Below are 23019 nucleotides of genomic sequence, written 5' to 3'. Positions count from 1 at the left end.
TTTTTAACTCTATATCAGTAGGTAAATAATACAAGTAAGTATATAATTAATTCCTCACACACACTGAACATAACACATAAACATTAATAATAAAACTGCTATCTTTCTACATAAGAAACCACACACATCCCGGAAGCAAGCAGATTTACCATCTTTGATGTTTATACCTCAAAAGCTTAACTATTTATTATTAAACAGTAACCTTACTCATTAGCCGTACAACATGGTCTTAACCTTTTTCTGTACTAAGACTAGCCAGAGACCGTCGGCCACTAAGTTTTGTGCGTCGCATGGAGCCACGGCTGAGCACATAAAGCGTATTTATAAAAGCCCACAGAAGGTCTGCAAGTCGGTTTCGCTTTGAAGTGAGCAGCTTACAGACGTAATCCGTCGGGGGTCAGTCGAGCAGCGTCACCTGGCCGAGGATTTTTTATTCAATCTCAATATGGACACGATGGAATGAAAACAATGCTGTGGTTTTGTAAAAAAATATAAGACGTGAACGGTTTATGATTTGCGAGTTAAAATAATTTGTTCTAGCTAAGTTCATTTTCTTAGCCAGAAATATATTATAGGGATAGCTGTCAATTTAGCGAATACATTTTTGAAACATACGAAATGAGTAAAACCTAAACTTTTACGGCCACGACATTGATCTAAGCGCGACAGTGGTGAGCGGCAGCCATACGTGCGAATGAAAAGTCCCATCGCTGTGTCTCGCTCCAGTGTATGGCCGCCGCTCACCGCTGTCGCGGCTGTCGCGCTTAGACCAATGTCGTGGCTGGGCCGTAAGCGTCTTTTTTTTTAAACGCGTTGCATTAATGCTGAAAAGTTGCGAACTTATCTATAGTTGAACTCTTCTTCTCGCTCTCACGTATGGAAATTCTTTATCTGTGCAATGGACTAATAAGGTGGCGCCATCTGTCATAACCTTTGAGTGTGCCTCCTCATTATATTCCCGCAATTAAATATAATTCATAAGCAAAACAGCGGGTAAGCCCCAGGATAGTTCGTCAATAAATGGAGCGGCAGATAAATCAATGGGGCAATATATTCCTATTTCGCGGCTGGCCCACAAATCTCTCCGCGTGTTGCTATCGGCAGACATTCATCTCGCGCGCTTTTTGACAATCCGCGTTCGCCAACTTGTCAGTTTCATTCATATTTTGTAAAGTCCTACCTACAATGTAGTATTATTGGAGGATGCGAGAAGGAATTTATCCCAAATATTTTCTATACAATATAAAATGAAAAAAAAATCATCCATAGTTGGTGATCAGCAGCAGAGGTTTCGTCAACTGGATACAATAGCATAATCACATAGATGTATCTGATTTAACTTCTTCATCTACGTCTTAATTAATTAATCTACATATAGCATTAGGCTTTCTGAAACAAGTTAAGCACTACATTAAAATCCCCCAGGTAAATTATATCTAATAACCAACCAACCAGAAAAATATCACGACACTATCCACCAGATATAACAACTAGATACGTAAAATTCAAAATTATTCATTAGTAATAGATTCGAAGTTCAAATATATCTGAAAGTCAAGAGACTTTGTGCCAACTTACAACTGTTAGGTGTAGCGGGGTGTGGAATAGGTATTAGGTAACCCAAGTTAGATAAGTTAGTTACGATACCCCGTAGATATGTCAAATATGAGAACTCACATAATCAATAATTGCCAACCTCGCAGACCTCATCGGGGTGGCAGAGTTTCCACAGCTCAGAGACAGTAACAGTAACCTATGTCTTGCCAATTCAACCCATTTTACGCTCCGTTTAGATAATCTACCTCGGACGCAATGACTTCTAAAAGTAATCCAATCTTTAGACTGACAGAGTTTTTACAACTTACTGGTTTTTCCTTAGTCCCGTGTTTGGTTGAAGTCGGAATACTCCACATTTACTCTGACGTTTCCCGAAGTCAGAGTTGACGAAATGTTCTAGGACAAGTTAGTTTCTAGTTCTCAGCGGTTGGTATTCGATTTCTTGCTTCACTTGCCCGCTGTGCACGGTAGTTATGTGACTTTTCCTACTCCGGGTGCCATGTTTCTAGTTTAATATATCGATTTTACGTCAGCAGACCTGCATGGAAATCACCATCTATTATAAGAATGGTAAGTAGATTTTGTCACAAGGAGGCAAATCGACATATTTACGGCGAAGGCGTTCAATCCTGTACGAAAAATGTATCCTTAGGCCGAACGGAGCCTTAGGAGCGTCTCTGAGAGGCTCCCAAGAGTCCCAAGTACCCCGTGTAGGCGTAGGGCCGAAGCCCTGGAGCGTCCCTACGAGGCGCGCCGGCGGACCGGGACCCGCTGGCCCGCCGTTTCACCTCTTTTAATATTGGGGCGTGTTTAAGCTCCAACTTCCCTACCTACAACCCCCATAGTAACTATATTGCGAAGGCCTAAGGGTACATTTAAAGAAAATATTTAAAAAAAATCGTACATTACAATAGAAAAAGAAGAAACATCATACAATAAAATAATATCCTAGAATAGAAGAAGGTCACTTTGATCCCTCCTGGTAAACAGGAAAAGTGTCACTCTGAGCCCTTGTTACAGGAAAAAAGTCCTTCTTCGTAATGGCAGAACAATTCGTAAACGCAGGCAACATTTCTTTTGAATACATTCCTAATATATCAATTTAGTAATTGCGTAAAACATATCGAATTGGCAACAATCTCATGAAAATAATAAATTGAAATTGGTAGTTGTTAGAAACATTAACTATAATCTAAGTCGATAAGTACCGAAGTTGCTAATAAAATAAACACTTTGTTGATAAATGATAATTTATCTATTCATTCAGGCGTTTCTTTTCGTGTTACATTAATTCAAGAAGTAGGAGTTGCCGATAGATTATCGTAACCAAACTCATACAATTGATATTTGTATTTTAAATTCAGCGCTGTAGGTAAATGCCAAATATTTTTTTCTCACAATTTTAGGCGAAAAAAATATATGTACACTATAGTATCGTACCTACGCCTCATGTCGACCAGTCAGATTTTTTTGAAACTTTTGCACAGATATTAACAAAATCGAATCCGCCCCCTGGCCGAAAACAAAAACAAAGCCCTGCGATCAATGTAGAGTGGTCCACATTGTAGCTCCGCCGATGCACCGCGTCAGGGGAAATTTCTCTGATTGTGCTCATTCTCTATTCAGCCGTCCCCGGCGTGGGGTGCATTCCGAAAATTTCGCTTTTATGTTTTTCGTGCAACTGAAGCCTCTTTGATGGGTTTTTTTAACGGCCATTGGTGTCTGGTCTATTAGGATGCCTGACTTTTGTAACGTTGGTTTTCCATGCCCTAGTATTTTCCCTGAAGGGCGGGTTCTATTGTATTGAGCGTTATATGAAAGTACGCCTTTGTACGCATATTATTGCATGCTTGACAATGCATTACAGATAGAGTTTAGTATTAATTTATTTCTTTATTTCCTGTACCTACATCGATAAGGATGTAATACGCACTTATTCATTATTGATATTCAATAAATTTGAAACAATTAGATCCAACCGTTACTTTACAAAATCACTAATTTCTATAGTTCTATAGACACATTATCTATACTTGCAATGCGTATCGAATAAATTGTAGAATCGCCTTGGCATCCTAACCAAGTGAAACTAAATAACTACGCTGTCATAGTGCAACAGTGCGCTATGCAATATTTATGCACACTGCAACTGCGCGCGTGGCCTCATATCATTCAATATCGTAACGTGCAATTATCGATATTAGGTATAGATAATTTATGTATGTATATTTTTTTATTGCTATTGGTATTGCTATCAAATGATCGTTTGCCTTTTGTTTTGACACTGACATTTTATCCCGCCAGGCGGCGCCTGTGCAAGTGCCTAGGAATGTCACTGACATTCATATGTGAGAGAGAGAAAAAACATCTTCTCGCTCTCACGTATGAAATTCTTTATCTGTGAAATGGACTAATAGGGAGGCGCCATCTGTCATAAACCTCTGAGTGTGCCTCCTCATTAGCGGCGAACAGCGTCGCGTATCGAGGCAGTTCCTCGCGCGGCAAATGGTCAAAGTAAATGTGCCTCGGCCGAGCACGCTCTGACGAGGAAAGCGCGCGCACTGGGACGGCCGAGGCACGTGTACACTGGTCATTTGCCGCGCGAGGGAATAATTTCGCGACGCTACTATCTCTGTATCAAGGATAATTGATACAAATAGGATTTACAATCTTCAGAATCGTACCTCCATTTTTAGGGCCACCTATTAAATACTATCATAAGTACATTTATGATGCCTAAAATTTATTTTTCCTCTCACTAGCTCGGAAACACGTGTTTTGTCGTTTAATACCAGCGGGTAAAAACGCATTTTATCCACTAGTGGATAAAGTAATTTGACCTTGAATAGAGGCAAATTTTCTGTTTTAAAATTGATAAAAGTGGGTTAATCTGCAAAGCCCTGCGATCAATGTAGAGTGGTCCACATTGTAGCTCCGCCGATGCACCGCGTCAGGGGAAATTTCTCTGATTGTGCTCATTCTCTATTCAGCCGTCCCCGGCGTGGGGTGCATTCCGAAAATTTCGCTTTTATGTTTTTCGTGCAACTGAAGCCTCTTTGATGGGTTTTTTTAACGGCCATTGGTGTCTGGTCTATTAGGATGCCTGACTTTTGTAACGTTGGTTTTCCATGCCCTAGTATTTTCCCTGAAGGGCGGGTTCTATTGTATTGAGCGTTATATGAAAGTACGCCTTTGTACGCATATTATTGCATGCTTGACAATGCATTACAGATAGAGTTTAGTATTAATTTATTTCTTTATTTCCTGTACCTACATCGATAAGGATGTAATACGCACTTATTCATTATTGATATTCAATAAATTTGAAACAATTAGATCCAACCGTTACTTTACAAAATCACTAATTTCTATAGTTCTATAGACACATTATCTATACTTGCAATGCGTATCGAATAAATTGTAGAATCGCCTTGGCATCCTAACCAAGTGAAACTAAATAACTACGCTGTCATAGTGCAACAGTGCGCTATGCAATATTTATGCACACTGCAACTGCGCGCGTGGCCTCATATCATTCAATATCGTAACGTGCAATTATCGATATTAGGTATAGATAATTTATGTATGTATATTTTTTTATTGCTATTGGTATTGCTATCAAATGATCGTTTGCCTTTTGTTTTGACACTGACATTTTATCCCGCCAGGCGGCGCCTGTGCAAGTGCCTAGGAATGTCACTGACATTCATATGTGAGAGAGAGAAAAAACATCTTCTCGCTCTCACGTATGAAATTCTTTATCTGTGAAATGGACTAATAGGGAGGCGCCATCTGTCATAAACCTCTGAGTGTGCCTCCTCATTAGCGGCGAACAGCGTCGCGTATCGAGGCAGTTCCTCGCGCGGCAAATGGTCAAAGTAAATGTGCCTCGGCCGAGCACGCTCTGACGAGGAAAGCGCGCGCACTGGGACGGCCGAGGCACGTGTACACTGGTCATTTGCCGCGCGAGGGAATAATTTCGCGACGCTACTATCTCTGTATCAAGGATAATTGATACAAATAGGATTTACAATCTTCAGAATCGTACCTCCATTTTTAGGGCCACCTATTAAATACTATCATAAGTACATTTATGATGCCTAAAATTTATTTTTCCTCTCACTAGCTCGGAAACACGTGTTTTGTCGTTTAATACCAGCGGGTAAAAACGCATTTTATCCACTAGTGGATAAAGTAATTTGACCTTGAATAGAGGCAAATTTTCTGTTTTAAAATTGATAAAAGTGGGTTAATCTAGTGATGAAGATGTTTTACCACCTGTCGAACTACTGGAAGCAGTGATAAACGCGTTTTTTGCGTTGTACTTTCCTCGCTATAGTGAGGGGAAAAGTTTTGTGTTACACACGAGTGCAAATGTATTTTACTTCTCGTGTGTTGAAAAACTCGCAAGCTCAGGATTCTATTCTCGAACCACTCGCTTCGCTCGTGGTTCAACTATAGAATCCTTTCGCTTGCTCGTTTTTCAATTCCACACTCGACGTTAAAATACAACTTTGCACTCTTGTATAACAAATAACTATTTTTCAAAATGTGTATTGACTTGATATCATGATATTAAAATAAAGAAATATAATATTTGTTCTTTACAAAAATAAAAACACGCAAAGATATTTGGGGAAAATATGATTTTTGCCACTTCCAGGCTGCGAAACAGCGCCATCTAGTTTTAAGCCTAAAAAGCCCATACATTTCAGGGGTGTGCTTTTTTGCGTATTATATCTTTCTTGCTCTGTATTGACTTTCCTAGTAGCACATCTCGGACACTGGCGATCAAATATATGAAAGAGGCGCGTTCCTAGCACACATTCTAAGCTCGTGTAGGTGAACGCGTACCATGCTTGTATGACAGGTCGACTGTTCGCGTTTTTGACAGGCGGTAACTGTGAGGTAACCGAGAGGGGGTGGGCGGCACTTTTAGCGGGGAGTGGGAGTGGCCATACTGTATGATAGTACTCTTTATTATACTGTGCTAATTAGAATAAAAATTCTGTCAATTAGATGTTACAGTAAAATGGTGAAGTTTTGGAATTCAACATTACACAAATACGTAACTGTGTAGAAAATTTCTGCAACTTAGACAGTGTCCGGATACGGAACCCTAACATTAAAGTAGCCTTTACGGCAGAGTTGCATTACTTACAGCAAATGTTGAATGATTGATTTGAAAGGATGTAAATATCTATGTTATTAATGCTTTCCTGAATATGCAACCTTCCATTCAACAAAATAAACTAGATCATAAATATACCTAAATGTTAGATGTAGATAGGAGTAAGAATTTAGATGTAGTTACGTAAATGTTTATAATTATTTAAAGATATTTTTTTCTCACAATGCGCTTAAATACAACACCTACTTTTTTTAACCCCCGACGCAAAAGCGACGGGGTGTTATACGTTTGCAGTGTCTGTCTGTCTGTGGCATCGTAGCTCCCGAACGGATGAACCGATTTAGATTTAGTTATTTGTTTGAAAGCTGAGTTAGTCGGGATTGTTCTTAGCCACGTTTCATGAAAATCAGTCCAATATGTCGCGGTCATGGGTTTTTTTCAAAATATTAATTTTGTGGTTAGGTGATATTATTTTAAGTTACAAAACGTAAAGAAAGATCAGGTTACAACAAAATACATCATCACTTTACCTAGCTAATTAGGTCACCATGTTATCAATCATTCAAACAAATTAACTAGAAGTCAAACCTACATACCCACAACCTATTTAAGTTTGTCTGATATCAGATCGCCCGTTCAATAAAATAGGTATTTTTCGGAAACATTTGATAGCTTCCCGATACATTAAAAGGGTCGCTCGGGCCCCATAAAGTTAAACAACTTTTGAATTACCGCTTCGACCCACATTCGCTTCTATACGTAAGACATCAAAGCGATGAGACGAAAGCTGTCAATTCGAACTTGGACACTAAAATATTTAAATGATATCATTTAGTTACCACTCGCGTGTGCATTTATGTCGTACTGTCCATAAGGATCAGATTTGATAAAAGTAAGTTTAACCTCCTAAACAACAATTATTTTCACTGTTTACACTTTACAGTCAAGTTATTTCAAGAATATCGTTTATAAGTAAGAAAGTGAGTCTTCATTTGAATAAAATAATTATTAAATTAAAAGTTTTAGATCGACGCATCAGTACTACATCAATGAGCAAACTAAATTCCAATGGGGAGGGGAGGCACACTGACATTATTTTATCCTTTGAGTAATTATGTTAACTAGAGAGGGCACCTCAACTTGATTTTGTGTAACAACACTTAGAGCCGATCGGCACAACCGCGCTTAGTCTGTGCCGAACGGCTGTGGTAGATTGACATATCGCAATGAAAAATATTTCGTCTAAATAATGCCGTCATGTGTAGTGAGGTACTGTACAAACTGCTCAGGAAAATCTAACTAAAGCCAAGGAGTGACTTTTCATACGTAGGTTTACTGCATTTTTGTTTAAACACGCTTACTTTTTAAAAAATGTATCAATATAAACTCATGCCGAAGTGCCATGTTGCGGCGGCCATGTTTCGTTGAAACCAAAGAGTAAAAAATGCAACAAAAGCAGACGTGACAATATCGCAAGTAAGTTCAAGTTTCCTATCATACATTAAATTATATATATGTATCGACGCAAAAAAGGTTATTTAATTATTATTGTCAGAATTGCACAGTTTTCCGACATGTCGGTCTATAACAGATTCTCAATACGCCTGTCGAATTTCATGTGAGTATGTAAATGTAAGTGCAGTACCTAACCTATCTGAATGAATTTGGGTATGTAGACGGTCAAGCAAATTATGTGAGTATAAAAACGCGCGAAATTCAAATTTTGTATGGGACGATAAACCCGCGCCCATACATACATGGATGTAGATAAGGTTATGTATGCGACTATACATAATTAGGCATTAAAACATTCATGTTATATTATTAACACATCAAAAACAACACTCATGTTTTAATGCCTACCATTATGCAACAGTCACATAAATAACTAATATCCAGTTGCGGCTACGTGTACACATGTATGCTCAGTCCGTATGCAGCTTTCTATGTGGGCATTTAAAAAAATTGGGATTGAGTTGTTAAGAAAAAGTTAAATCGCTGTTAGTTTTGCAACGATAATTAAGCATGGAATTCCAATAAAAACATCGTTTTTGTTTTAATTATGTAAATTATACTAAGCTATAATCTAAATTCAGAACGTGAAAAAAGTTTAGTTTTAAATACAGATTTCAAGCTTGATTGTCGTTACAAAACTAACAGCGATTTATGTTTTTTGTTAACAACTCACGCTAATTGAGAGTCATAAATTAAAAAAATGCCCATGTAAACCCATGTCACTTCTATACTAGGATTTCTAATCTATGCACTCTATGCAGGGCTCATCATCGCGACCGAAACGTCGTAAGCGCCGAGTGAAATCGTAGCGCTTGCGACGTTACGGAAGCAGGCCATTGGTTCACACCCCGCCCCCTCGCCCCGCCTTCAGCTTACAGGCTGTGACACGTTCGTTGTTTGCTATAGCTCCTCTATACGAAGTAATAATTACTCAATGATTTTATCCCGCCAGGCGGCGCCTGTGCAAGCGCCTAGGCATGTCACTGTCATTTATATGTGAGAGAAAAAAAATCATCTTCTTGCTCTCACGTATGAAATTCTTTATCTATGCAATGGACTAATAAGGTGGCGCCATCTGTCATAACCTTTGAGTGTGCCTCCTCATTACATCTAAATACGATTTTAACTTACACTCTTTTTGTAAGGTACTATATCGAGTACTACATAGTCGGGTACATTCTTAAAAAGTTTACCTGTATCTTATATGACGTAGGTTATTCGCTATCAATATCGGTACCCTCGTCACAACGTCGCAAACAGGGTAAAAACCAATTAAAGTCGCGTTCGACCAGTTTGACACGTTATGTCACTTTAGTACTGCCGAGAAACGACTAGAAGTCTTGAGAGCATCAAAAAGGAAACCATATCACGGCAACATATGTAATTGCTGAGTATAGTACGATAGCCAGGAACCGTGACAGTATTGCACAACAGTCGTAGATATTAGAAGGATGCGTGGCGACGGGCCGGCATACGAAGCCGCCATCGCCATGAAGAACGTCGCTGTGAGTACTCTAACTTGTTGGTTGGACAACTTGACCTTGACCTGTTGTGTTTTGTATCATCAATTTATACTTATTGGCTTACTAGGTTTTGCTCGCGTTAGAAAGAGACAAAATGTAGCCTATGTCACTCTCCATCCCTTCAAATATCTCCACTTAAAAAATCACGTCAATTCGTCGCTCCGTTTTGCCGTGAAAGACGGGCAAACAGACACACACACACTTTCCCATTTATTATATTAGTATGGATATTGACCGGGATATAAGACCGTGATTGCCTTTTTGATTGTTGTCGAGCTCCCGATTTTCGACGCAGTTACATGCATATTTAAAAATATATAAAAATGCTAATATTATAAAATGTATGCATCGCGCTCTCGACATGTAAAGGCGGGGTCGCTAACTCGCTACTCTTGAGAAAGATCCTCGGAAATTTATCGAAACATGTCGAACGCTATATCGGCTATAAAGGATATACTATTTATGTTATAAAAAATCGTATTTCTGATTGCAACTTTTTGTATCAGATAATCCTTTTCGTTGCTGTCGCCAGCCATATGGTGGTCGCTACACCTATACCTGAACCGGGAGGTCACCGAACACAGTAAGTACCGTAAAACTACCTAACTATAGTCCAAACTTTTAGAGGTTGGTCGCTGTAAGGTCCAAAATAAACTCTAATATTTATTTACGTTCAGCATTGTTTGAATAAGAGATATTAAAGCCCAGAAAAAATAAACAAAAATAATATTGGTATATTTCATAATTTTATGAACTTCTGCACCATCGTTTTTACTGGACTACAATTGGGTCATTAAGACATAGAAATAGAAATATATTTATTCCAAGAACATAGTTTTGTTACAGTCAGTGTGGTGTTACATTTAAGATGGTCTTTATGTTCTACCCTGTGATAGACATGCAATATAAAGCTAACATGCAAAAACAGTGCTATTAAAAACCTAAATAATTTAAAAGTATATCACAATGATAAAGTCTATACAGTGTGTAATGTAAACCTCATACGGGCGAACCTCTTAACGGTGGTGAGTATAGGACATAAAAAATGGAATTAGATAAGTTTTACTTAAAATTGAAATATTTTTTTCAGTACAGATGGTCGTTTTTTTACGCACTAGTTCGAGAAGTTGTTCATTATATGCCAGGTCGAATCTTCGGAGGCTCATCTGTACTGAAAAACGTCGTACGATACACGTGCGAAAAGGAAATTCGTAACTCGTGTCGATTTAAAACACTCCCTTCGGTCGTGTTTTAATTTATCGCCACTCGTTTCGAACTTCCTTTTTTACGCACTTGTATCGTAATGTACTATTTTATCCATACAAATTAATTCGGCCCGCAACGTAATGCAAACACACTCGCGTTTAACGCTCATTGACAGTTGTCATTGATTGTCATCGCAATCCCGTTTACAGTACATTTCTGCTGGGAAATTTTTCAAAAATTCATTATTGGGTGAAAATTAAGAGTAACTCAAAAACACCTCTTAATTAATGATAACACTATTGAATTATATGCCTGGTTTCATATATCGCCCTTATTAGGTTTACGCGCTGTATATAGGTAGTAAGTGCAGTAGCTAATATTTTTAGACAATGCGTAAAGGAAATTTGATAAAATTTGCTAACAATAGAGGTGTTCAACGTACAAATAAAGCCTACCTACATTTCTTGATATTAAAGCTGAGTTTTAATTACTGCCGATTTTAAACCAACCAAAACCCGTTGCAATACACGGGAGCTTCTCCAAAAATAGCAAAGTAAGAAATAAATGAAGTAATGACATCCATTCGCAGCAAAGTTGCATGCATCCATCAAACTTGCGTATTAGGATAATGTACGCACATGTATAATGTGAGCGATGGCCCACATTATAATATAAAGTACCGTCAATATTGATCGAGGCCCGCGTGCGGTTACAAAGTTTGACTTTTAACCGAAGGTTGCGGGTTCTATTACCGGGAATTTGGAACCCTTTCATTTTTACTCTCGCTTTTTTGATTTCATTTTTATTTATCATGTCCAATATTTTTTTAACCGTCCGACATTCAGTATAAAATGACGAATCATTCAAATGACCAAGTTTTCATCCAAACACGGAATAGCAAATAATTTTATAATATGCGAAACGTCATTTTTATGTGAGCAAAATAGCGCTGGACAGAAACGAGCACACTTATCCTATGTATAAAATATGCAAACATAGGTTGACAAAAGTGGAAAGCAGCGGTGATAAACCTCTCATAGTCTCAAATGTCTTTATGAATAGGTAAATACTTTTTAGGTAAGGTTAGCATGTTTTGCACAACCCAGCTTATACTGTATTTTATTTACAGCATCAGAATTCACGTACCCTACGACGTCCACACAATCCACCATCACCACGTCGAGAAAGTGCCGATTTTGCACGAAGTACCAGTCATCAAGGAGGTACCGATTCTGAAGGAGATCATCAAACATGTACCTGTTGTCAACACTGTCCACGTCCCAGTCGTAGAGACGGTGGCAGTGGAGAAACCAGTGTTCGTACCAGTACCATACAAGAGTCATGGGTGGCATTGAGGTTTTACTACACCGAATTTCAACGCAGTGTTTATTAAGTGATGTGTGTTAACGCAACGTACCCGCCTATTGTTATGTTGTGTAAATCTTCCGGTGTGGCCGACGCTTTATAGTCAATAATTAAATGTTTCTCTAAGGTCTACACAGGGTATAATTCAATCTCTTTAAACGTGTATATTTTCTAAGAGAATGTATTTACGCTGTTTAGACAGCGATAAACGATGTCTTGTTTTGGTTTATTTTATTTCAATTATCTACACTATATTTTACCTAGCATCTGTTACGTAACAAACTCAATTCAACTAATCTGTATAAAAAATCATAAAATACCACACAGGCTCATCTAAATGGTTCGGGGAGGATCAACATCAGAGCAATAATAATAAATCATGTATAAATAATCTTGTATCATCCTTTTGTTTTTGAATTTATGAAAATACGGGGAATATATTTGAATGCACATCGGTCATTCAGAGTGTTATCGAGCTGGCGGTATCAGAACATCGGCCTATTATGCTGTTTGATTTATTTGCTGGCATTTTGTTTAACTCACACTCGTTTGTACGTATACTAGGTTGACTATTCATTGGACGCATTTCGCAGTAAATAAATAATACTTAAAAATTTTAAGTTTTGTAAAAAATAATATTTAGCCGTTTTATAACGCGACGTTAGTAATAAATACTGTTTCGCACGCAACTTGGGCAGGTGTTGATTACTAAACACGAAACGATATCACGCTTACAGACAGCAACATTTTCAATGTCAAAATCATACTATTATCATATTAATAAGTTATCGTGCGTCCTGCCCGGCCCAATAACAAAAGAACATGATTCTAATATTATTCTGATAGCAATTCGTATAGCATATTTTCGCATTGATTGCGTGTGCACCTGTGTTTCCACACTTTCCTGTCCAAACTAAATTTGTGGAAACCGTGCAATATTCGCTACGAGTAATTGCGTTTTATATCGCTGTATTGTACGAAGCCGTTAGACCCTAATACCTAGGTATATATACTAGTTTGCATAGGGTCAAGCTGATATTGCAGAATTTCGACTCTAACCCTTCTAACCCTTCCCTTCCGAATAACCCTAACTAAGCCTCCTACTGGTGGTAGAAGTTATCATTACCGATGCACTCGTGCTATTCCAGTAGGGCTATGATAGACGGCTGTCTATCATTTGCCACTATTACCTGTCAGCCTGTCACGTTGTAACAAGTAGTATAGTATGTAACACTATACCTGTCACTTTCTAACATTAATATGTAATGAAAGTGCGAAAGTGACGCGTGACAAGTTACAAAATTACAGCCATGTTACGACTGCAGGAGCGCATTATTCGCCTATTCGTTTCCCTGTGACTTTTGTTAGCAGGTAATCGTAACAAAATATGATAAATCTCGTTTAACAGAAATGAACGCCCAAACAATCAACCCACTCGTTATTTCAATAGCCGTCAGACCCAAATGACACGTAAGCTCCAAATGAGCTGCTTCCCTTATAGGCATGTCGACAATTTTTATCGACGCTCGCCCAATTAAATCTTTTGTCGACTCCCAGACACTTGTTATCGATAATTATTTCGCTCATGAGTCCTCTCGACAGGTCTGATAACGTTAAAATTGAAATAGCAATTTAAAAGTCATTTCGATTCGAATAAGTTGCATTAAACAATGGAACGCGTCGTGTCAATAATTTAATTTGTCAATGTGGTTGAATGCGCTTAATGAGATGAGTGGATAGATTTCGCTAAATAAGCCAGGTTGGCGTTTGCATTTTATCAGTAACATTTTGTTTGCAGTGCTCGTGTAGTACCAACATTTTGTTGATTACAATGATCTCTCTTTTCACTGTTATATCAAAGGACCATCCTTGTAGAAACGTGTCACAATTAACTGATACTACCGTGAGTAATTTTAAGGTTGACACGTTGAACATTCGACACTTTACACGTTGCTATAGGGAAGTAGTTATGCTATGAAAATAACAACGATAAGTGACTAGACGAATTTAGTTTATCATTTCTAATTCATACTACGATGAAAAGAAAGCAAACAGTTACAGTAACTAATACCTACAAATAGGCTATATGCATTTTTTAAGATGACGGGTCTCCACGAAAGACCAGCGTCAAGATACCTAGTTAGGTAACATGGCAAAATGCTGAGGGGAGACCTTTTAGTGACGTTTAAGTTAACATGTCCTGAATAATTTAATTTTCCTTCCTTCTTTTCTTTCAATTTAGTACATACAGGCAACATTATTATAAAATAAGAGTCTTCAAAAAAAGTTGAACAAGCTTCAGCAAATTTTACTCTTCGCCGTTGAATTCTTTATAATTATCACCGTGTCACGTATCAAAGTTAATTACTGAAGCGAAAAGTGGAACGCCGCAAATTTAAACCCATATTAAACATTAAGAATGTTGGACTCGATACGGCGAACAATTATTTGGTCCAGTAATTCGGGATAAACAGATAGGGTACGGTTGTGACAGTTTTTAATCGTGCACGTGAAGAATTTCAAATTGAAATGAATAAGAAGTGGATTGCAAAACGAATAGCCTTTGTGAAAAGTTCTTAACTACACACCAGCTTTCTTTTATCTTTAGGAACAATCTTGATAAGATTTAGGTAACCTCACAATATTTTTAATGCACGTTCTTACATATTATCCATGAACTTCGAATAGGAAAGTAATTTGTATACGTTTAATTGAATAAATATACCTTTTTTTTAAATCTTACTATAACTTCCAAACAGAAATAAGATTTCCGAACGTACACTGATTCCCGTGCTTTTTTTGTGTTGCTGTTACTAAAAAAGGTTGTTTTATAAAAGATACAAAAAATGTTAGAAAAATGGTTAAAGTAACCAGTGCATTACATTTCTAGCATGTAAATACTAGATTATTTTGTAACTGTATCAATGGCATGTACGTGAAAAGCAATCAAAAAAATACATCTGATTCTTATACACGGCGACAATAGAAAACTTCCAATATTCATACATACATACATACAATCACGCCTGTATCCCATATAGGGGTAGGCAGAACACATGAAACTACTAAAGTTTCAGTGCCACTCTTGGCAAATAAGGGGTTGAAAGAAAACGAAACTGTGACATTGCAGTGACAGGTTGCCAGCCTCTCGCCTACGCCACAATTTAACCCATATTCCATATTCATGATTAATATAAAAAGGTTCGATGAGGAATATCATCGAAAACGCGTAAAGTTTACTTTTAGGGTGAATATATTTTTAGGGCTATATTTACTTTACACACAGAACAGAACGTCTAGATATAATGACTGCTTCTATCTATGGCGGATCGTCTACCCTCTACCCGTGCCGTCTGACAGCAGAGACGATTCTAAAATCGGGGCTCTCACCAGTCACCAACTTTAATAATACTAGCTTACATCATTCAGGACTCAAACCCAGTAAACTGTACCTCCCTTCATAGGACTTTCGAAGACTCTCGTAGAAGAATCTTCGAAAATCCAAGAATCGACAACGATTGATGTGCTAGTAATTCCTTGAGTCACCCATTGACCCTATATGCTGCATAGGGTTTGGAACTTCGGGATTCCTTATAAACTCATTATTACTCGTACACGATAAATAGAATCCACATATGTCATATACAGAGTGGGGCCTGTAACAAAGGCGAAAAATTGAACTCTAGGCTATTCTCCTTATACTGATCAACATTTGTTCGGCGACTTTTAAAAATAACTTGTATTTAGATTTTTATCACCCTTGAAAGTTTTTTCTAAGAGGTAATGTATTGCGAATTCTGTTAAGTCTAAAGTATGACAGACAACGTCAATGACAACAATAATGGCGTACATTGAAGCTAATATTTATTTTATATGAAAAATTAAAAATTTAAAGACTTCATTATTTTTAAAAGTCACTGAACAAATGTTGATCAGTATAAGGAGAATAGCCTACAGTTCAATTCTTCGCCTTTGTTACAGGCCCCACTCTGTATACCATAGATCAAGCAAACGTATCTACTTAGAGTGTCAAATGAACTCAGTAAAATCCACTGAGTTTTCCGTCTTTATTCGTGCAGCTTTAGAGCGTCAATTTTTGTAAGTTGAAGTCAACAAAAACATAAAAAAATGCTTCGTTACGTGATATTAAATTGCCACAACACAAAAATTATGAACACTTAAGGGCCTGAGACATATTTAAGATCACAGGTAAGTAACAACTTCTTCTATGTAAATCTAGTTCATTGATAAATGCCTTTCTATAATTTTGTTTCTCGAGTAACTATCTCGCTGGCGGAAGACAATATGATGAACTTGCACTTGTTTAAATTCAAATGAATCGCTTACTGCTTGCTTGGTCAATACTGACTAACACAACATCCAGCTGGCTCCGGGTAAACCAAACATTACCAAACGTGACTATCTGAGCGCGCTGCTCGTATTGATTGCCGGCTTCGGCGCATAAAGTAAAGATTAGTAATATCCAGAACAGGTCAAGTTTGAGCAAATTTGCATACAGCCTCAGTTGCACGTTTGTATCGCAGGGATGCTTAAGAAAGGGGACGACCGCGCCGAAATCGGTCTTCCATATAAACCTAGTGAATATCCTCTTGATATCCTCCTACCTAATTTTCCACTTTTTGTTTAGGTATTATTGAAAATATATTAATACATTTAATTTGTTAGTCGTTTTTCGACAATTTAACCCGTAATCATATGAAGAACTGATTTTTAAACGCTACAACTCGTATAAATTTTAATTTTAATTTTAAAATCAAACACCGACTTCTTCTTCTTTGACGACCGGTCTGGCGCAGTCGGTAGTGACCCTGCCTGCTGCGCCGCGGTCCCGGGGTCGAATCCCGGTAAGGGCATTTATTTGTGTGATGAGCACAGATATTTGTTCCCGAGTCATGGATGTTTTCTATGTATATAAGTATTTATATATTAAATATATCGTTGTCTGAGTACCCACAACACAAGCCTTCTTGAGCTTACCGTGGGCCTCAGTCAATCTGTGTAAGAATGTCCTATAATATTTATTTATTATTATTAAACACAACTTCCTATAATCTGTACTTTTAGGTACTTAAAGAAAAGTAAACAATACAAATAATTTGCACATTTTCGGGTAGTTAAAACATAGTTTTGTCGGTTAACCAACCAAGCAGATATCTGCTTGGTTTTGTCACTAAGCGGCATGTCACCTAGTTACTTAAATGGTCGTATAATGTTTTCATATAACCTCAAGTGGTTTAAGGAGTTTTTTGAGGTAGCTTTCGTTTACATTTAAATACCTAAAGATACAGACTATAAGTGTCGCTTAACTTCAAACTCGGGTAAATCCATTCTGCTATATTAAGGTTGATTATCTTTCAGATGATACCAGTTTCTACGTTAAAGCAGAATGGATTTACCGCTTGAAACTAAGCGACAAAATTAAGTAAGGCATATCATGATTAAAATGCATCACACAAAGCAAAAATATTCTTCATAAGCTTAATATTCAGGGAGGGAAATGAGGACTCCTTGTGTATGGAGAGTCGATCTTCCCCTATCCTCCAAAGTTTCCAGTTGGAGTTCATTCGCTCCCAATGCTTTCCTTTGGCCTGTCTGGGCGGCTGTTTCGCGAAATCCATATAATCCTGTGATTTCGTTACGTTCGTAAAATATTCCTTTTATTTCAATATTATTTTGTGTTTCACGATAAAGAACATCGCTGACGATAGTGAACTTATATTCAATTTATCTTATCTGTCAAACATCAGTCTCCGAAGCTTTTCCATTTACTGAAACCGAATTACAGAAAAGTTAGTAATGAATTACAGAAAAGTTGAAATAATTCAATAGTGTAGAATAGAAAACTGAAGACAATTATAAAGTATGAACTAGCTTTTGCCCACGGCTTCGCCAGCGTTAAATTAAAAAATTGCGGAATACGACATACAACCCCCCCCCCCATTTTAGGGAAGTGGGGGGTTAGAAACAGACAAAAATTAGCCTATTTTACTCTCCACCCCTTCAACTATCTATATACTTAAAAAAGCACGCCAATTCGTCTCTCCGCTTTGCCGTGAAAGACGGACAAACAAACAGACACACACACTTTCCCATATATGTAAGTATGGATTAGTATGGATATGGCCATAAAAATTCGATTGTCTTCAACCTTCAAAACTTTTTATTTTCTATGTTAATTAACTGAAATTAAATGTCTTTGAATAGTCAACATAAACCATTTTAAATCATTGCGCTATCAAATATCTGCAACTAGCCTTGACTTGATTGAGTCATGACATAAATCGGGAATTTCTTTACTTATTTAGGTGATAAACATATCCATGTTTATCCACCCAATATGACGACCGGTCTGGCGCAGTCGGTAGTGACCCTGCCTGCTGCGCCGCGGTCCCGGGTTCGAATCCCGGTAAGGGCATTTATTAGTGTGATGAGCACAGAATAGATATTTGTTCCTGAGTCATGGATGTTTTCTATGTATATAAGTATTTATATATTATATATATCGTTGTCTGAGTACCCACAGCACAAGCCTTCTTGAGCTTACCGTGGGCCTCAGCCAATCTGTGTAAGAATGTCCTATAATATTTATTCATTTTATTTTTATTTATATGTACAAAGTATACTATTTTGTTACCATGGAGGCTAACAAAGTTATTTAAAAACGTCTGAGAAATCTAACAAACGATTGAAATGAGTATATAAAAATATAAAGTATGTAATATCAAATCAGGTTGATTTCAAATGAAAGCTTTATGGTAATGACGCCGACCATAACCACCCTATAGTTGACAGTGTCACATTTTGTCCATACACCTCTGAGTACACAATGCAGTACTTGTTGCTAACTTGTTACTTATTGAAACAGGCCAAAGTGTAAGAAGTAAACACGTAATTCTTAACTATCCGTCATTCTGGTGGATATTTCGTAGCAATAGCCGAGATTTTAGGCAGGCAGGCGTATAAAATTCGCACGAGCATAAAATTATACCACGGTTCACCCAAAGCACTAACTGTTACATTACGCGACGAACAGCTCTCTCAACCGACAAGGGTTTCCAAGTATAAGAAAACGTACCGTAGTACGCTCGAAGTTATGCCCATAATCGCGTAGCTAGCCCTCGGATCATTTGTTTAACTCATCAAGGAAAAGATTAATTAGGAAGATTAGTTATCGCCTTTAAAGATTACGTCATTGCAAGCAAACGACGAGGGGCTGAAGGGGGGGTGGAGAAGTGACGAAAACGCACAATATCTCGTTCATTCTTGCCTGCGGCTGACAGGGGGGCTCCCTGTGAACTTTATGACCGATTTTACGTACGCATCTACTGTGGATTCTGTTCTTGAAACGGTTGTTAATCCAATGTCGCTAGATAGTTGGGTGAATAGTTTATCCTTCAAGTGCTTTTGAACAACTCAATTTTGCGCTCTGATTCAACCGTTCATTTAATGAACGCGACATTCCAAATGTTCTGTTCTGAACTAAAATAATTACAACACTACTAATTTTAAGATGTTTTATTTTCCATATGAATACTTAACTCAGTTTTCTATAAATAAGAATTGGTGGTGTTCACAACTTAGGTGGAGTTTTTAGACCCCGTCATGACGTGTCATACATTTCCAGATAAAAATTTGCACTACAATATGTACGCACTTGATATAAGCCCTTGCCCTGTTGCTGTGGTGTACCTAATATGGATACATGACCCCTTTACAAAAAAACTCCGATGAAGCACAACTACACAATAACCGTATTTTTTTATTAAGAGGCTATTTGAACATACTTTGACACTGACACTAGAACCCTATTTCAATAATCGTAGGTAACCTTTTGTGTCTTCCCCGCGCCATTCCGAGCCAAATGTACGATCAGTTAATCTGTTGCATTTAAGGTGCAAGATGCAAGACCCAAATATGTAAAACAATAAACTTTATAAAACGGCTAAGATAACAAAACCGTCGCATAATGGACGATCTTATCTCTGCATGGAAGTGGGAAGCCTAGAATAGGCCCCATAAAAGTAGACAAGCTAAAGGAATGGCCCAATTTGGCTTATTTTACTGCTATCTAGTCCCGCGATACTATCAACAGAGAGTTATTAGTCTCGAAAAACTCGATTTTACCTTTATATTTAAGCCGAGACAAAGTACAGTTGACAGATATTAAGAGTTAGCGTTTTATAACCTTGTTTGCTGAAACTGGAGTTATATAGAAAAAAGAAACTCGTTTTAGTTAGGGAATATTAAATTACGAGCAAAGAATGGAAATATGTAATATTTTTGGCTGATGTAATTTATTATGTAATCTGATTGCGTCCTTTACATTTTCGGGTTATATTCTAGAGTCGTATTGGACATTATTTAAGATAAAGTTAACTAAGTGGCGCTGCTTAACATACCTAAGTAAATTTTACACGAATGCCTATGTAAAATTTAATAGAATCTAATCGCATTCTTCAGTGGAAAAACGGAAAACAAAACTTTTCGATGCCCATTCTTATAAATAAAAAGACAAATGTCCTTTTTATTTGAAAATACTGATTAAGATTTATTTTCTGCATATAATATAGGGAGGTATGTATTATTATTTCTCTCGTGTTGAGAAATTGAACTAATGTCTCATACGTGAAACTTACTTCGTTAGTTTCAATGCCATAAGTTGAAAATTCGTTCCGTCTGAGAGGTAATAGAGGTGAAAGTTCAAATGATTCAAATACGCTACGAAATTAAATAACACGAGAATATTCTTATTATAACGTCTGCAATGAGAGAATTATATTATTATATTTACACAGTCGTCAAATATTTTATATTGTATGTATGTTGCATGCTAGTTCATTTTATTTTATTATTATACCTATATTAGCAAACGACCAGCTGAGCCACCTGATATGAAGCGGTCATCGTCAATTTATAATGACATATGCAACATTATACTATCAAATGAATTGATAAAAATAACCTTTACTAAGTTACTTTACATATTAAATATCAAATGATGTTCCATACATATGTACAAAAAACAAATTGTTTGAAGCGAGTAAAGGTTTCGTACCCACGTCCGGATAAAAAGTAAAGCTATGAAAACTTACTATACACAGTGTCGAATACAAGCCTAAACATATAATCATGAGTAGGGATTGCAATCCGGTCCGGCGGATCCGGTAATCCGGCCGGATCCGGTGCTTTTTTCATGCTACCGGATCCGGTGAAATTCGCCGGATCCGGTACCGGATCCGGTAATGTAATTTGATATGTTAGAATAGTGCAAAAAAATAACATTTTCTCTAACATTTGAACGTAGCTTAACAGGGGATTGAAATCTGGTCTGGGGGCCGATTTTTGAGTCTCACGGCGTTCGAATTCAGAAAATTGTCACTGAAAATAATAGGCAATTCACCGTTTTCAACCGGTACTTTAGTGACAGTGAGACTCAAAAATCGACCCCCTGATTTCCAATCAAAAAATAATTTAATACGTACGTTTTTTGCATTACTAGGCCGTTTGGAAGTAAAATAATGTGCCCAAGTGACGTGTCAAACTTTCCGTCTTTGAATGTGTAGTGAAATCTGTGCAATTGTTTGCTTGGATGCAAAATGTGGAATAGTGGAGAGTGACAAAGGGCCATACAACAAAACTTTTCGTTAACATGTCACTGAGGTCGATCATTCGCGTTTTCTGGCCAAACACTATCCGAAATCAAGACCTATTGAGTATATGCCAGCCACAGAGAACCTCCTATAGAGTAGCAATCTTGTATATTTTGTTCGCGATACGAGTCACCAGTGTTTGGGGTGCGAGGAGCGGGCGGGGAATGTGTTAAGCGCGCTGTGATTGGCCGTTTCAAGGACGGCGGGCAGTCGCGCCAGATGAAAAGGGACAGAAGTATGACTGTCCCTCTACTGACGCGTAAGTGGCCAATGTAAGTTGACCTATGCCGGCTCTGAATAAATTATAAATATGACTTATTTGTGGAATGTAATGACGTCTGTTTTTAAATTTGAGCTTCTTGTTACCTTTCCACACCATTTCACACTACAGGTGGACATCTTTAAGGCATCAAAATACCCTTTTCCAATTTTTTAGTGCGAAAAACACGCGCTACTTTCGGGTCTGTTACTTGGTCGATACTGATCGGGCACGGCGAGCGCCCGCGCTTATATCAGTGCAAATACTAGGAAGGCTGGCGACCGCGAGTCGTCTTGTAATGAATGTCTATAGGGGTTGGTCTGTGATGCCAGCAAACACCCATTAGTGAGGAAACCGCGACACAAAAAGTACATTGGTAGTACACAATTCCAAGAGTTCCCTCTAACGAAATAACGCATCCATTTCTTTCGGCTGGAAATAACCCGCCGCTGGAAGGAGCCTTGGCTCCGGGCGCCCTGTAAACTCATGGAAGCGGTCCGTTGAGGCTGAACTACGAGCGACCGGGTCGAGCTGGAGCGAGGCCACGAGGGTAGCTGAAGATAGGAAGGCATGGCGCGAGCTAGCAGCGTTTTACTTCTTACAATAAAACGTTATATTAAAAGCTCTATAGGTAACTGTACCTTATTTGAAGCCTATTTTATTATATTTTATTATATTTGAAGAGGTTAATAATTAATCGTGAAGCAATCCTGTTAACAGATGACGTAGCGGTTCACATATTAGCTGACAGTAGTCGCCATTATCCCCACCACCAGTTTTACCCCCCACCAC

General features: G+C 37.8%; 2 protein-coding genes across 2 annotated transcripts in view; one reads left to right on the top strand and one right to left on the bottom strand.

Moving 5' to 3' along the window:
- The window catches only part of LOC125234426 (semaphorin-1A), a 602298-nt gene that overhangs the window by 477396 nt on the left and 101883 nt on the right, over positions 1-23019 (bottom strand). The gene's annotated exons all lie outside the window — the stretch shown is intronic.
- On the top strand, positions 9612-12513 carry LOC125234429. The gene is made up of 3 exons (XM_048140664.1): positions 9612-9708; positions 10233-10309; positions 12062-12513. Exons 1-3 carry the CDS (start codon positions 9655-9657, stop codon positions 12285-12287), a joined length of 357 nt encoding a protein of 118 aa, XP_047996621.1. The 5' UTR covers positions 9612-9654; the 3' UTR covers positions 12288-12513.

This window comes from Leguminivora glycinivorella, chromosome 16 (genome assembly GCF_023078275.1).
Source record: "Leguminivora glycinivorella isolate SPB_JAAS2020 chromosome 16, LegGlyc_1.1, whole genome shotgun sequence".
In the NCBI taxonomy this organism is placed as follows: domain Eukaryota; kingdom Metazoa; phylum Arthropoda; class Insecta; order Lepidoptera; family Tortricidae; genus Leguminivora; species Leguminivora glycinivorella.
Note: the sequence above shows the minus strand (reverse complement) of the source record. Positions and strands in the feature narration are given on the sequence as shown.